Source organism: Columba livia, chromosome 2 (assembly GCF_036013475.1).
Source record: "Columba livia isolate bColLiv1 breed racing homer chromosome 2, bColLiv1.pat.W.v2, whole genome shotgun sequence".
In the NCBI taxonomy this organism is placed as follows: Eukaryota; Metazoa; Chordata; class Aves; order Columbiformes; family Columbidae; genus Columba; species Columba livia.
Window position 1 is genome coordinate 17640949 of NC_088603.1, and position 17483 is coordinate 17658431.

At 38.9% G+C, this 17483-nt stretch overlaps 1 protein-coding gene across 13 annotated transcripts in view; it reads left to right on the forward strand.

Annotated features, from left to right (window-relative positions):
* The window catches only part of MPP7 (MAGUK p55 scaffold protein 7), a 149649-nt gene that overhangs the window by 41903 nt on the left and 90263 nt on the right, over window positions 1–17483 (forward strand). For all 13 annotated transcript variants that reach the window (XM_065050661.1, XM_065050662.1, XM_065050660.1 and 10 more), the window contains one exon: window positions 12335–12453. In XM_065050661.1, coding sequence (XP_064906733.1) covers window positions 12335–12453 — 119 coding nt within the window. The remainder of the gene's footprint in view (window positions 1–12334; window positions 12454–17483) is intronic.

The following is a 17483-nucleotide window of genomic DNA, read 5'->3' on the forward strand; positions in this document are numbered from 1 at the left end:
ATTTAAGTATTTTTTGGATAATTACATCAAACTGCTTTCCGTCCTGATTGGAAGCTACCTGTATTACAATCTTACCTCTGTTCATTGGTGGACAGACCAGTTTTCCTGGTGATGTGGCCTGTAATGACCTGGAGGTGCTCTGGTCCGTGAGAGGACTGGCTGGGATACAGGTGTGTCAGCGAGTCACTTATGGGGACCTAACAAAACTGCATCTCTAGGGCAGGGACACAACTTCATTTAGTCTGTCTGCCAAGACTCTGTTTTATGAACGCGTTCAAACAAAACCCCAACCTAGCTCGTTTTTGTGTCTGATACCCCAGAGCAGTAAAGTAAACCTGGATTTAAAAATCAGTGAAAGAATTTACCGAGGACTAGTGACTAGAAATGCATCATCTGTGCATATTGGAAAGTTGCCAAGTCATGGACTATTGGAAACTTGGGCACTAACGTAGAATCATTGATGATTTAAGTTTTTTTTATGTAGTCTTTGCATCAGACCACAGTAAAAAGCAGGACAGTGTTCATGATCAGTCACATTAGATCAGACTAAAGGTTGACCTACTTGTGTTAATTTTGCATTGCTTTTACTTTGTCAACAGACTTCATTAGGGATGTCACCATGTCCTTGGAGCTGCTTCCTTCACATACATGCTTTTGTTATACCATGTTTTAACCTGTGCATATTCTCCTGAACACGGAGCTTAAATCTGTTTTGAGAGGCATTTGCCAGACTTTAAACGATGATAAATCAAAATATTTGCAATCTTTTGTTTAAAACATTTGTTTTAATTAATTTAGATTCATCAAGTGACTTTGAAATTTATCTTGTACCTTACCAGTCTGATCTGGCTTCTTAAGACAGAGGAGAAAGCCTTGTGTGTGCACATGCTTCTTTCTCTTTCACTCTCCATCGACGATATAGAAACCCCATTTTTACATAATAATCAAGGATACTTGTTGTTTAGAACCTGTGTGTGATCCTGCTCCTCCCTTAAGGTTTATAGTTCTGTCAGTGTCAGGTCAAAGATAGCTTAAAGCCACCGTCTTGGACAGAAGGCTGAGCTCCTGCCTGAGGCTGCAGCCGAGGCTTTAAATATTTTCTGTGTTGCAAAAGTCTGCTTGAGCTCTGTGTGCAAACCCATCAAATAGAGTTTGAAGACCGAGCAAGAAGACTTGCACTTTTGCAGGTAAAGCAAATCTGCAAGATCTGGCATCCACTTATCTGATATATTTAGGAAGATTTAAGTTTGCAGTCCTGGCTTTGCAGTAGTTGATGGCAGCTTTGTTGCTGACTTTAGTGGAGCCAACATGACATCATTATGCTTTAAGTGTTGTTTTAGTGTGAAAAACATCGTAAAATTGTTGCAGATTTCTTTCCTCTCAGCCCTATATCAGGCTTGCTCAGCTGACAAGTTTAAAAATGCCTTTCTGTTTGTCCTTAAAACTAGCGCATGAATGTGCAAAGCAGACTTCGTGTTTTTGATTCATGTATTGTCAGCGGTAAAATCACATTTATGGGCCAAGTTTGGCCACCAAGTAAAAATGTGTGAAATTGCTTAAATATAATGAAAGTCAGAAGCAGTTCTTGAATTTGAATATTGTAAATTATAGAAAGAAAAAATGTGCAGGGCTTACACTAGTTTCTTCTTGAGTACATATAGGAGCTAATGCTGTGCCAGATAGTGGAGCCTTTTCAGTATTACAAGCCCATAAAACTGAATACACGTTAGTTATTTAAATTGGAAAAACACAACACGTTACTCACCAAATTGTAAGTTCACGTAGCCTTTAAAATAGTGCCTGTTTTAGTGTTTTCTTCTCAGTTTTGTAATAATACAAAATGAGGTTGGATATTTTTCCAAACTGCATTTTAAGTGCATTCTGTGGTGTTTGTATCTCTCTTTTTAAGAATTCTCATCCTTTGAAGCTGCATGCTGTTGATATATACTGTATGCTGGTAGAAATATTTTGCTGGAATATTGTTTTGATATGATAGCTCCATAGTCCATATGGATTACCTCCCAGTAGACTGAGACCACTGCAAGCAGTGTGAAGTTCAAAGACGATTTTACAATCATCTGAACACCAAGAGCTTGCTTTTACTGTTTTCATATAGATGACTTCCCTTTATTTGCTAGTAATGCATTTTAATCAGCTTGCCAGTTTCAACAAATCTTTTCTAAGAATGCTTGATAATGAAAAGGATTAAAAGGTAGAGAGAAAAATAAAGAAGCAGTAGTAACAAGAAGAAAAAGCTGAATGGTTGGCTGAGCTGAGTGGGGGACATCAGAAACATTTGTAGGGGAAGAAGGACAAATTAAGCTGAAGAAGCTAAAGATTTTAGCCTTTTAAACTCACTTTCAGAAGGAGGAGGGAGATAAAAATCAGGGATTTTTATTTTTGGAGCTGGTTTTAAAAAAGTTATAATATGACATGGTGGCCAAAGATCTGGGTTCATTGTTATGAGATGAAGAGAAAGGGAATTTAGGAGAGTGGTGAAGGAAAGATTTCTGGGAGTAGCTGTTCCGTCGGAGGCTGCCAGGGCAAAGCTGTGCAGGCAACGAGATCCTGGTCCAAACGGCCTCTGCTCCTCTCGATGTGGGAGACGCGTTAGGGGAACCCTGGGCTCCCCCAGGCTCCCTTTGGCTCCCTTTGGCTCCCCTGGGCTGGCTGCTCCTGCGCTGGCTGCTCAGGGCTTGGGCAGCGGTGTCCCCGCAGGTGGAGCGTGTCAGAGCCTTCGGCCACAGTCTCCGTTCAAGGCTACTTAAATTTCTCACCACGTTGAAATGCACAATATGGCTAGATTTTCATGAAAACCGATATGCTACTGAGGCAAAATTTATGCTAAATTAATAAATTCAGCCAATATTTTATCGTGCATTCTTGAATTCGCCCCATCCTCAGCTGCCAGAGGCATTAAATGGCTTATAGGCTAATGTTAATATGAAAGATTTGGGAAAGTATGAGGCGTATGGCTAGCGTTAATTGCTATCAGATTCAATTTTTAAAAGTGTAACTTGCTGGTGTTGGAAGGGATATTTATTTTGGTATCAACATCTTTATGGTGACTGTTGGAAAATTTGTTGAAAGTAGAATTAAATTGCTCTAAACTTCTGTTTTGGGTTAATATTTTATGTTACACTAGACTGATTTCAGCAGTGTGGAATCAGAAAATGTGTGCATTTATATTTACTGATGGTAAACTCTTTAAAACTGTTACAGTTCTTGGACACAAATTTAAATTAAAATGAACTGGCAGCAGAAACAATTTTTACTTTTTTTTTTTTTCTTCTGTGAGCAACGTGTAATTTTGTGGTCAATTTGAAAGTACGAAAGCCTGTATTGTTTCTAACCAGAGGCTTAAATGTTTAGCTACGTTTGTTAGACCAAAGGCTGTAAGTACACAAGTGGTTGGCAGTTGGCAGCGATGCCAGCTGCGCTGTGCCCAGGGCAGACTGCTGTGTTGTACCTCTCACGTGTAGCCGTGCCAGCGTCCAGGGGAGCTCACGAGCGTGTGTACCATCTGCATTTGCTGTCACATGAAAGGTTCTGTGGCTTCTCAGCCCAACATCACGTCAAGCTGTTAATCGGAAAGAAATTCAGTACTACTAAGAGGTAGTGAAGCTGCACTGCTAGCTGTTAGTTGCCTCTTGTGGAACACAGGGGTTCAAACATGATTTTGCTTTTAGAATAACATATTGGTTTAAAAAACAAACCAACCAAGCAAACAACCATAAACCAAACAAAAATAAAACTCCAAAACAAACAAACAAGCCCCAAAGCAAACCAACAAAAACAAAACCAAGCAAACAAACAAACAACAAGAATACCCAAACCAACCCAACCAACCCAAACCTATCCAATTAATAGTTTAATTTTTCCAAACTTTTGAGATAAAATGATGTACTTGTCTCTCTCATATATTCCTATATAACTCTATAGACTTGGATATCAGCTGTACGTGTATGCATGTATGACTGATGGATATAATGGCAGAACTTGTTTTGAGTGTTAAACTTTCAACTCAGTCATACAGTGAATCACAACACTGGAATAATACATTGACATGGTTTTGGACATCAGTAGTGCCTAGGATTGCAGGACTTTTTCTTCTGCTCTAAAGACAAAATATGAAAGGTTGAGGTATCTGGTAATCGGATGGCGTCTCCAATAGTTTTAGGCACAACTGAGTTGAAATAGTCTTGGCTTCTGCTGTTGGAAGTCTTTATTCAATCTCTTAATGAGATATTGTGTTATCCTTCTGCAGATGTAAAATGCCACATTTAGTACTCCTTGCCACCCCTCCCCAGTGCCAAGTCTTCTAACCTTGCAACTGGTGACTAATGAGTTAAACATGGTGAGTTTGCCCAGTGACATTCTAGTGCTGGAACGGCTCTTTCCTGACTGCCTGCCAGGCACTTGCTGTTGCCTCCTCTAGCGTTGCTGAAGATTTAGATAGAAATAACAAAGACTCGCCAAGCTGATGTCTGTACAAAGGACCAGTCAATTAGTGGAGGTTATTCAAGGTGTCATAGTATGCAGGCTTCGGTGGAGGAGCCAAGAGGTTTTGAAAAGAAGTACGAACGTCAGATCTTTGTATGAGCTTTCCACAGGCTGCTTATTAATTTGCACTTGATAGCTCACTTTAGGTCGGTTTTGTCTATGTGTTATTCTTGCAGATAATAGGAGAGCTTCTGAATACTCATGGAAGCATATTTAATGAACTTTCAAAGTATCCTTGTTGACACAATGTCTAGTAACTACATTTTGAGGGGTTTCGATTTTGAAGTGGCTTTGATGAGCTGTACAAACAAGAGCTCTGCAGCAACAGTCTCGCCCTGTGTGAATGGAAATAGGGATCAACTATTTAACTCGCATCAGAATGTAATGGTATGTGGTATGCTAATCTGAAATACACATGTTGAGACAAATCCTAAAAGACCAATAACTGTTTCAAACAACTGCGGATTCTTTAGCTCCCGGAGCCAAGTTCCAAAATTAAGACTTTCTAGTTTGAAGGAAAAAATATTTTTGAAAGTGATGGGCTTAAATGGTTGCTCGCTTTCAACATTTTCTGTCATAGTGTTGTTTTAAGGTGGGTTAACAGGTTACTGTAGCTTGGAGTAATAAAAATTAGATACAGTTCAAAGACTGTATTGCTCTTAGTGAGTATGTAGTCTTGTTCTTTGAGGGACACTACAGCAAAATTCTTGTTTTCATTAGGAAAAAACCAAAACGTTGACATTTCTGTTTCTGTGCCATTTGTAAGGATTTCAGTATTTTACTTTTTTTTTTGTGAATTAGCAAATAAATCAAAACAAATACTTTTTCAAAGATGCTGATCACTTGCATGTCATGATTATCTAGTTACTCATTATTCAGTACTTTGAAATATCACATTATTTTTTTATCTTTAAACATTAAACTGCAACATTAAAAAAGGCACATGCTGGAATGAGTTAATCACTCTGGTTCTGCAAAGAAAAATTGTTATTCTTTAACTTTTTGCAGTGTCAGGAAGCCTGTATATTTGGTGGTATAACCTAAGAGAACATAAAAAAGAACTATTTGTAGCACATAAAATTGAGCGCATAGTGGTCTTTTTACAGCTGGAGCCTGATAGGATGGTGCAGTCTGTCTGTCCTAAAGCATATGTGTACTCCATATGTTTTTATTTGAACCTGTGCATGAACACTCATCTCAAATTTCAGAATGAAATAATTTTCAAGTATTTGGTGTTAGTGAGTGATTTTAATATGCAGCAGCATGGATGTCAGGAGGAGTGTTTCTACTGCAATGCTGTTTGCTTTTGTGTAAGGCAAGTGTTGTCTGAGCCTTTATAGAACTGTAAAATACAGTTCAAATGTGAAAAAATGTCAGCTTGTTATAAATGGCAGCAAATGGTGCTGATTATTTTACCTTTGACAAAGTGGAAAATTTAAAGGTTGGTGTGTCCCATTTTATTAATACAATAAAGTTTTACAGTGTTGTTCTGGGCTTAGATATATGTTCTTTAGTGTTTATTATCCCTCAGTTACTGTAAAAATTTTTGATTCGATGTCTGGCATCGTTGTCCAGAATGCTAATTCAGGAAATTAATTAACATACAAATGTACAAGCACATCCATTTGTCCCCATTTCTTTCCTTACGCTAACCAAAACAAAGTTAGTGTTTTCTTGTAATATGCAAGTGTGATGGAACGCAGAGACCATATTTTTTATCATTTAGCACTAGTTTATAGCTTCCACAGACTTGTCCTAATAATGAAGCTATGAAGGATATGACAAGAATGGTGATATTAAATTTCTCTAGACTAACAGTAAATTTTTCCATTCTGATGTCAAGAATGTAGAGCATCTGGAATCTGCAGTGTGAGTGGTTCAGTACGGGAACACTTTCATCAATTGCTTAGCCATTTATTCTCCTCTTAGGAACAAGCAGTCTTCTATAGAATATAACACTACGAAGGAAGCAATTTTCTAGAACTGGAAAAATTCTTTATGTCCCGTTGTTTCTGATTTAAAAGCTTTCCGTTGCTGCTTAGTCTTAAATCTCATTGCATGTGCAAATGTAGCGTACGCATTTTAGAATTGGAATTGCCGCTGTTATACGCTCTGTTCTTCAGATCGAATCAAACTAAATTGTACTAATTAAGTTTAGGAAAAGCTGAAGGTATTCTGAAGACAGGAACTGCTTAAGTGTGTTAAAAGAACTAACTGAAATGTACTTATTACCTTTTTAAGCAGGGACAGTGCTGAGTTTTCAAACATAGCTGGGTTTTCCCCTTGAAATTATTTCCTTCGTCCAAGCTGGCAGAATGCTACAAGCCTTATTCTGCAGCCATTTTATCTTACTTGCTCTTGCATTAAGTCCAAAATCTTCAGCGTCGTTTCTCTGTCCATGACAAGCTGTTGTAAATTTTAGTTTTAGATTATGTGTGTGTATTTATCTACATGCGTTTAGCTTAAATGGGCTATTTATGTAGGCAAGGTTATCGAGTCATTGGCTTTTAATTGCCTGTGTCACTTTCCTTGGCTGAACTAAATTTCATGAAAAGTGTATTGTATGTCCAATATTAATTTATTACTTTTAAATTTCTTTATTCTTGAATCAGGTAATCAGATTTAATAGACTATATAAGTACCTTCAATCAACCTCCCCCCCTTTCCACACTTACAAGGGTTTTATAGCATTCTTATGTGCAATGCTTGTCTCTTTTATTAATATTTCTATGCTATGGGCTTTTACTTAGTTCACATAAGTGTTAGATACTGTACTTAATTTAAATAACTTGAATACAAATAGCAGCATGCTAGTGTCTAAAACTAGGAGGTCTCTTGTTTATCTGGAATTGATTCTTATTACTGCCACTGGATTATGTGACCTTATTTTATCTAGAAAGGACCCTTTTTCCTCCTCTGTTTCAATGATGTGAGAATGTCCAGGGATGACTACATTGTGATCTGGGTTTTTGTTTGTGGTTTAATTTGGTTTTATTTTCTGTGTGTGGTATGGGGTTTTTATCTGTGGTGGTGGTGTTGTTAGTGGTTTGGTGGGGTTTTTTGCTTGTTTGTTTTCCCCCAAGTTGTAGGACTCACTGGACTTCTCCTCTTAAAACTGCAAAATAGTCTTACAACTCCATGTTTAAGCTCATGGTTATTATTTTTAATGTATGCTTAGGTCTTCTGAGATGTTTAAATAAATCATCTGCTTTTAAAAGTTGGAGTAAATGAGTTTTTCCTATGTAAGTCATGTTTACTTTACTGAATTTTGACACCTGAAGTATTTTGATACTAGAAAATCCCAGTGGGCATATGATTCCTTTAAATATAAAAGCTGGTTAAATTTAAGCAAACCAGACTTAAAAAAAAATATGCAAAAACCTGAGTAGAAAAACAACAGTGTGTATAAAAAAAAGCAAATTTTATTTTGCAAGGGCCTTTACAGTGTTGCCAACATCAGGCATTAAAAACCCCAGGATTTTTTTTTTTTTGGCTTTTCATGATTATTCTTTTTTTTAAAACACAACTTATAGATATGTTTTGGGAAAGATGCCCACAAAAAGTTATGTAAAATAGCTTATTTAATGGGAGGTCCATGCATGTCATGTGACTCAAGGAGGTGGGACTTCAGGAGAAACATCAAATTGAGAGAGCAATAGAACAACTGAGGCTTTGGCAGCCACATGGTTGCAGTGGTAGCATTCAGCACTGGGGTGCGGAGATACATCGCATTCCATTGCTTACATGATGAACATGCGTTTTTAATTTACAAAACATTTCATCTGAATATAGAGGGTATAACTGTGTCCTTTCTGAAAGTTCATTTTTGAAGACATTTAAGCCCTTCATGTGTTGGAAAGATGGATTTGACAAGTTATCAGTTCTGGTAATTTAAATCACGCCAATGTGTAGTAGCCAATGTAGTCCTTTCGACTTCATTACTAGTTTACAGTAAGTTGACAAATTATTTTATCCCTGTTCATATCACAAAAGCACTTTCTTTTAAATCCAATTTGCTGGTAAAGCCCTATGCCAGCCATAACTTTCACTGTTTCTTCACCCTGCAATGAATAAGAACAACACTTGGCATTTTATTTGTCTCTTAGTTACACAACATTTTAGTTGGAGGGGTGTTTGTGCAGAACCACATAGTGGTGTTCTTCATATGTAAAAATGTGAATGCCCATTTGAAAAGTTTGAATTCCATGGTACTGGGCACCACAGAAGTAACAAGAAAAAAGAAGAGCCTGTCTGTAAAGGTGTGGTGGTTTAACCCTGGGCAGCAGCTAAGCACCACGCGGCCGCTCGCTCACTCTCCCCCGGTGAGCTGAGGGAGCGATTTGGAAGGGTAAAAGTGAGAAAACTCGTGGGTTGAGATAAACATGGTTTAATAGGTAAAGCAAAAGCTGCAATCACAAGCAAAGCAAAACAAGGAATTCGTTCACTACAGCCCGTGGGCAGGCAGGTGTTCAGCCATCTCCAGGAAAGCCGGGTTCCATCACACAGAACAGTTACTTGGAACACAAGCGCTACCGCTCCAAGTGTGATGCCCCCCCTTTCCTCTTCCTTCCCCCTAAATATATACCAAACATGACATCACATGGTATTCAATATCCCCTTGGCCAGTTGTCCTGGCTGTGCCCCTTTCCAGGTTCTTGTGCACCTGGCACAGTGTGGGAAGCTGAAAAATCCCTGACTGCTTAGCAACAACTAAAACACCAGTGTGTTATCCACGTTATTCTAAATCCAAAACATGGCACCACACCAGCCACTAGGAAGAAAACCAGCTCTATCCCAGCTGAAACCAGGACAGATTGTAAACCTTCAGAGGTGCTAGCATCTTCTGCTGCTGTAACCTTCTGTTTAGGAGGCGGCTGTAGCTGAGTCAGGTGATCTGGAATTATGCAGTTTTAACTTTGGACATATTCTAGATCTTTGTCTTCTGTTTTTCCCAGCTGAATACCCTGAGTTGTCCTTCTGCCCGATTTTTCATTTGACTGAGTTTTTTTTGTTCCTGGCTACCTAGTGCTCAGTTTTAAGAGAAGTCTGAGGAGTGGGAGTGTGGTGTTCTCCAGCGTGCTGGGCAGAGTCATCCTCTGGTTCTGCTGCCATGGAGAAGAGCTGGATTCTGATTTTCTTATTTATGCTTATAAAAATCTCAAGGGTGGATGTCAAGAGAATGGGACCAGATTCCTTTCAGTGGTGCCCAATGATAGGATGAGGGGCAAATGGGCACAGACTGAAGCATAGGAAGTTCCATCTGAATATGAGGAGAAACTTCCTCATTTTGAGGGTGCCAGAGCACTGGAACAGGCTGCCCAGAGAGGCTGTGGAGTCTCATCTCTGGAGACATTCAAAACCCACCTGGACACATTGCTGTGTGATCTGTTCTGGAGAACCTGCCTTAGCAGGTGGGTTGGACTGGATGATCTCCAGAGGTCCCTTCCAACCCCAACTATTCTGTGATTCTGTGAAAGCTGTAAACACTGGACTGTGGAGCCAAAGCCAGGCCGCACCGCAAACATAGCCATGGGGTTGGAGAAAACCAGTCAGCACTGTTGAATTTTCTCCACTTCCCCAGGAAAGTTGCACAGGTTGGGTGCATTGCTGTCGAAGCTGGAGTAGCACACTAGGGACATAGACACTCATTTCCCTAGAAGGGGTGATTCAGGGCTGTATGATCAAGTGAAGCCCACAGACACGTTTGGGTGGGACGTGGAAACATCTCTGTGCATAAACACCCGCAGGGTTCATCACTCCCGCGGTGCTGGCGGGCGGCGTTTTCCTCTGGGACTTCTGTGCATGGAGCCTAAGCCTCATTATAGGCAGATTCAGTCTCAGCCGGTGTCACTGCTTTAACAGCTAATCCATCAAGAAACATGGACTTGCATTTTATTTTCCCTGGGGACTTAATTACTAAAGCTTTGAGGAACAATAGTTACAAGAATAGAAGAGTTTTGTAGTTGTTCATATGTGAAATTTAAGCAGATCTGCTGGATCAAGGATAAAAAAAGCTTATTCTGTTGTGCATCTCCTATTTGAAGGGAGTAGCTAAAGGTAATATTTTCTTTCTTCTGAATGGTACACGTGAATTGTTCCTAAGCGGCTATACCACAGTGTAAGATTACATTAAACTTCTATTCAACTTTTTAACAGTCTTCATGTTATTCTGAAATAAATGTATTTGCAGTAACAATAGTGGCAATGTGCAGAAAGATGAGGCTGACTGTAAAGAAATTTTTTAATATTCTGAATGAAAATGTTTTTGAAGCATGAATTGCATGATAAAAATAACCATTTTTGCTAAATGCTGAAGTTCCACAAAGTTGGAGCCAAGAGTCCCATTCAAACGTCTCTTCTCTGTGTGTCAGTTCCATCACTGTCTGTGTCTCAATAGACAAGGCACAGTGTTCTTTTCCTACCCATGCAAAATTGTAGTGGTTTGAGTTATACCCACTTCTTGTAGTATTTCTGAAGCATAAACAAGAGCAGTTTTAAATAAAAGCAAGATTCTAAGAGAAATTAATGTCAACCACCAAAAAATGCTTGGACCACAACAAGAATGTATCTGGAAGGTGCTTTTTTTTCCAGAATATTTTACTGAAAGGCAATAAAAAGACAAAGATGTTAAATAATCAGATCCTGAAGATACTCAATGTAGTTTTGAAAGAGATACATAGTGCCTTGAAAGGCTGTGAAATTATGTTTACTAGTAAATATTCTAAATTCTAAGTTTTAGGGAGATAATATGCGTAATAATGATAGGTAACCTGTAACTTACAACAGTGTTCTCTACCAGTAGAATCTCTTGTAAATCTGTCCTTGTGATGAACAGCAGCACTTACTCAGACTAAAAATAATAGCGGGACCGTGTATCTTGGATCCCAGGAGACTGTTGGTGTTTTTGTAGACAGCAGACAGGAGAAAAAGGCATTTTGTCCTTTTTACCCCAAGTAATCCCACTGGAAAATTAAACATGTGCTGTGAATTGATATCAACTCATGCCAGGTCACCTCCCCAAAGAGAGCTGCTGCAGACACTGTTGCTGCGTTTCTTGGACAGCAGTTTGATGGCCTGTGTGCATGATGGATATTTTATGCTGCGTGCTACTGTGGAACAGTGTGCTACTGTCTGCCCCTCGGAGACCGCTGCCGAGGTGTGCCACAAATAACCGGGAACAGCAATTGCTTTAACCCTACGGAGAATCTCAAATACCTGCACATTAAAAACGTTACTGAAATATTTCTGTGTGTGTCTGGGAAAGCTGCGCTGGTTTTGGTTTTTAAGGTTTAGTCCTGCAAAACAGAGCGGTTCCTTTTGTCTTGCCGTGGATTCCTACTGAACACGGGATAAAAAAAATATTAAGCAATATATTAGCAAGAAATATTTAGAGAAACCACGAACCTTTTTTTAATGGACCACCCTATCCAGTTTCTGTTCTTTTAAGGAAGTTTTTCCTATTCATGACTCATTTCACTCTTTGGCTAACATCAAGGGAAATGGAATAACGATTAAGAAAAGGAATGTATGTTTTTTTCTGGTTATGTCCTTTTTTCAAAACCTTTATGAATTTTCTGCATAACCTTGTGTAAATATATATGGATGTAGAAGCTTGACAACTCTGACAAGGTAAAAAGTACATTGCTAGTACTTGCTTCTTAGTTTTTAAAAATATTTCTTTTGGTTGTACAAGTTAATGTTACGCTGGATACTCCAGACTCCCTATTCAGTTAAAATGACATGATCCAGGCAGCCAATTACACCAAACTGTTAAGTGAAATTAATGAGATCACCCCAAGATTACAGATTGTGTTTTATTTTCATTTTATAGGTCTGTACGAGCTGCTGGCTGCATTGCCAGCCCAGCTGCAGCCACATGTGGACAGCCAGGAAGACCTGACCTTCCTCTGGGATATGTTTGGTGAAAAGAGCCTTCATTCACTGGTGAAGGTAAACCACATTTAAGTCAGTTTCTCTTTGAGAAGAGCATATGGAAAAATGTTTTGAGCGCCATCTAGTAAACCGGTGACAAACTGTTACTCAGTGAAAACAAACCAGCCTTGTTTTAACTCTGTTTCTGTCAGGGGTGGAAGTTGTTAAATAAGATTCTACCAAAAATACATAGATGATTTCATTTAAGAGTGATGTTTTGGCAGTGTAATACTAATGCAGCAAACATATGTTGTTTGCCCTTGTTTAGAAAAAAAGAGTACGAAATAGTAGCAGGAAATCTGAGACTTCTTTATGGTCAACATTCAAGACCTGGAGTTTAGCTTAAATAAATAAATGTTCACAGCAAAAATTAGAAGGAATATATTTTCTGAGGTCAAGTATGGCAACAGTTCAGTAGCCACATTAATTTAAAATAATTTCCTTTAACAAAGTCAACTGAAATTCTAGTAAGCTGTTTCTTTTATTGGCTTGCCTCCATTTAAAATTGTGTTTTGCACATAAATATTTTGGACTAAAGTACGACCTAAAATAAGTTTGGAAGAATACTTGAGTAAAGCATCCTGCTATGAAAATGATCAGCAACAAGAAATCAAAGCATGCCTTAGGACTATGCAGAGCTACCTTGATAATGTTAAAATTGCCTATAGCCGAAAAATGGTACCAGTCAGCTGGTTAGAAATGTTCCACTCCTACAAAATGGTATAATGTCTTCAGTCTCTACTACATGGCTAATTCAAGCTGGAAGGAAATTCTGAGGTCTCAAATGAGTCAGTAGGTAGTAGTAACCCAGGCCGTGAACATATCCAGGCTCGCACATCATTGAGCAGAATTTGTTACCCTTCTCAGTTACTGATCTAGAGGAATTTTAAAATTGGGATTATTTTGAGGTAGGTTTGAAAGAGTCACCTTTTTCCATTTCTTTCAGCTATCTTATTCTGGGAAAAGATGTAATAATGTTGATATTTGGCCAAAATGATTTTCAAAGTAGCTGAGAATTTACATATAAAACTAAACACAAGTACTCTCTGGCAGCTGATGCACAAAAGGAACAAGGCGGGAAGAGTGCTTGGCAATACTTGCTTGCCTGTAGAATTTCGTGGCAGTTTTTGAGGTGCGGTGAGTCCCAGACTCCTCACTCAGGTGGCTCAGAAGGTCGCTGCAAGGGGATCGCCGGTCGTCTCTCTAATACGGGCTGACAGCGCTGTGCATCTAAGCAATGTGTTAGGTCAGTTGCTAAATTAGTTTTATTTCTGGATTGGGAATTAAAGGAGGCTGGCTAGAAAATGAGCATGGATCTGTGAAACATTGACATTTCAACACTTGCTCTAATTTTCTATTGAGGCAAATCCTAAACCTTTTCAAAGTCCTTCACTTACTCCCTGTTGCCCCTTCCCCCGAAAGAAGGCAAAGAGAACACGAGAGTAACTGCTTTGCTCACTTTGAGTAAATTCTCCGTTTGGAGAAGTTGTCTCTCCTGCTGGCTCTCCTGATCGTTTGCCATGGGTACCAAGCTGCTTGTTATTGCAGGGTGGGTTGGTTCTTCTGGTTTTGACGAAAAAACAGTTAATGAGGAAGCTTTCTTCAGGCAGACACAATTTTGGGGATCACCGAATGATCATTTTATTGCAGTTACAACAAGAGGGCACTGAAGTGTTCCAGCCATCTTTATTATTTATCTTGTATGCTTTAGGTCAAAGTATTAAATGTGCATGTAACTCTGACCCTGTAAATTGGTTCTTTTAATGTCCTATTAAGTCTCACACTATCTTAAAATAGATTTAATTCTTGAAATTTTCTCTTTAGTGTTTACCAGTTGCACTTCTTTAATATGCAATACTAATTTCATTCAAAATATAAAGTTTTTTATTTATAAGAGTTGAGAATATTAGGAGCAGCTGGTCTGACCCACTGCATATCACAGGCTACCAAACGTCACTTTTTGATTTCTCTGAAGTTCAGGTGTGGAAAGCAGGGCATATGAAGAGCTTTCAAAAGGTTATGTAGTTCATATCCCTGCCTCAAGATGGGATTAGTAGTGTCTGAAACTCATGATATTTGTTTGACCTTTTTAGAAGGATTATTCAGTATCCTATTGAGTTTCAGAGAAGGCAGTCCATAGCCTTTTTGGAAGAGAGCTGTAAGAGCAGAGGGAAGAACCCCATCTGCCATAGTTTTTCCCTGTTACAAGGCTCGACAAGTGCCAAATCTTTCTTTCTGGGTTGTGGTGTCTTTTTTGAAAGACTGTTTTTCCTAGCAATAACTTCTTAAAGTCAACTGTACTTGCAAAAGACAAATGTTTTTAATTCCTCAGGCAGAGAATGATGACAGGTATTTTGTAATAATAAAAAAGAAGGTACTAGCTTAAAGCCAAGGATGTTGCGATCCTGGTATGTGTTGATTTTGGAAGAAAATGAGCATGAGTATACTACTAATTTGGCACTATTTTTCTTCTATTTAAGATAGACACACTGCTTAAAATAATTCTTCTCTGATCTTGTTACCTTGCTGCTTAATAATTTCAAATATTAGAAGAGGGGTTTTTCCTAAGTTATAAAATGGATAAAATGCTCCATATTGATTGAAAGGTTTAAGTGTAAAATGAACTTTCTACTTTTTCTACAGATATTTTAAGTTTATGGGTATTTAATTATAATAGTCTTTTCTGTGTTGTTGTGTACTATGGCATACAGTTTGCTGTTCTGGCTCTCCTAATATTGAAAAGAAAGAAAAAAGGAAAAAAAAAAAAGCCCCAAATCTTGTTTTGGAGTTCTCTTCATTCAGTGTTGTTGGACAGAAATCTCTTCGTGAACTTGGATCAGCCTAAACTGTTCTAAGAAGTCAGAAATGGAAAAGTTGTATTAGATCATCCGGCCCATTCCCCTGCAAATACTGGATTGTTCCCTACAGAACATTCCTATTGTAGTAAGTAAAACCATCAAAAACTGATGCAACTGTTCTTGCTGTCCCTTTTCTAAAGGAATATGTTGATTAGATCTTAGTTTGTGAAGTGCAAAGAAAATGGAACCCACAACCGTTGTTGATAGTTTGGAAGAGAGAACTGGCTCTAGATAGTGAATGTTTAAAATTTATCTCTGCTTCCCTCAATTTGTTATTTCCTTGTCTTATTACAGGAATCTCTTTAAGTTCTACCAAAAATCTTCAGACATCTGATGACTTTTTATATAGCAGAAATCTCTACAGTCATTCTGTAGAGATTTATAGAAAAGAAATGTGAAGAGATGATCCTTCAGGGTAATTATGAACACGAACGTAGCTGAAACCTGAAATAGTACACACGTGCTCTGCTTGGTGTTTTTTTTTTTTTTTAGAGGAACAGAAGGGATAAATAAAGACCTCTTCAAACTACACTTTTAGCTTATTTTTAGAGGAGCTGCAAGAATCTCTGTGTGTGTTTGCTTGCTGTTAGTGCGCCAGACACGTGTTTTGCTGTTTGTCTGTTTAGCTCCAGGATGAAGCTTCTACTTCCTCTGTCTCCTTAAACATTTCTGGTTGTGGATGTAATGCTAAAGAATTGAGTAAGCTTATTTGTTGTGCTGCTACTTAAGTATTTCTTGACCGGTTGGTGTTTACTCGTTGGTTTTGGCCAGCTCAGAGCTTGCACAGGTCTTTAGCCAGTACTGTACTTCGCATTATGCAAAAGAAGCCACAGCAAGTGGTGTTGCTGTTCCTCTTGACAGGGAAGAGTTGGTACATCCAAAAAGCAGTATATGTGGCACTGGAAAAGAAAATAACTACTGCAAAATAAGGAATATTTTGTGAATGTAGTCTGATTTTATTATAACTGCATAGCATTTTGGTAGCTGGCCCTGCAAAGCCTTACTTTGTGCTAATTTTCTATTAGTTTCACCTGAATATGACTTGTCTTGAAGTTCTGAGAAATTATTTTGTATGAGCTAATGTTTGTCCATGTCAATGGCTAACAAATTGTCTGAAATAAAATAGTCAAGTATATCCTGCTTTAATTTCTTTGGCATGTAAATTGAATCATATGATTGCATAGCCCAAATTTTACAATCATTGTGGTATAGAAGTATTGGAAATTTTAAGTGCGAAGACTCATATTTTTCAATATGTAAATACAGATGCTTTCCGCCTACTGTGGTTACTTTGTTGGGAATGAGAAAAATAAAGATAACATTTACAAAAAGTGAGCTGAATAGGGCAAAGCAAAAGGGCTTGATTTGACACGTGTTTACAGTAATAAAGTCAACAATCTGCAGATGATGTGCTAAATCTTCGGTCTGGACTGGTACAGGCCTAGTTCATGGGTAAGCTTATACACTTAGAGTTTTTACCCAGAGCTTTACACACAAACTCCATGAAAAAAGCTGTTAGTCTGCAGGATGCATGGCTGGTTTTATGATAGGAAATAAAGTAACTCGTAACTGTCCACCTTTCACCTGGGTAGAGCTGTGCAGATTCTTTTGGCACTTGTGGAGGGGTCGTATGGTGCAGCTTCCCCTGCCCTGCGATGTGTCAGATGTTCTGCAGCCACCGCCCAGGTGTGGCTGCACTGAGCATGTGTGGTCACCTCCCGTGCTGTGCGTGGTCACCTCCCGTGCTGTGCATGGTCACCTCCCGTGCTGTGCGTGGTCACCTCCCGTGCTGTGCGTGGTCACCTCCCGTGCTGTGCACACGAATGGTGAGTGCTCCTGACAGGGCACCAGCTCAAGCATCCACACATTGGGATCTTCTTCCTGAAAGAACCAAGAGGAAAAGGATGTCAGATCATGAGAGTTGTTCTGATAAGTCATGGGCAACAACTTGTTCTAAACTTTGATGGGGATGAGCCACAGGCGGAGGGAATGGTACCTGTGTATGTGGCAAAGGACTGGGAGGGTGGTGGTGGCTGAGGGGGATGTATTAGGTAGTGTAAGACCTGAGCATGACACAAATGATATAGAATGAAAGTTGGAGATTTTACTGAAATGGAGTTGGCTCCATGGCAGCCTGATAATGTTGACTGCTTCTGTATTTCAGGTTTGAAGCTGATATTCAAACATCAG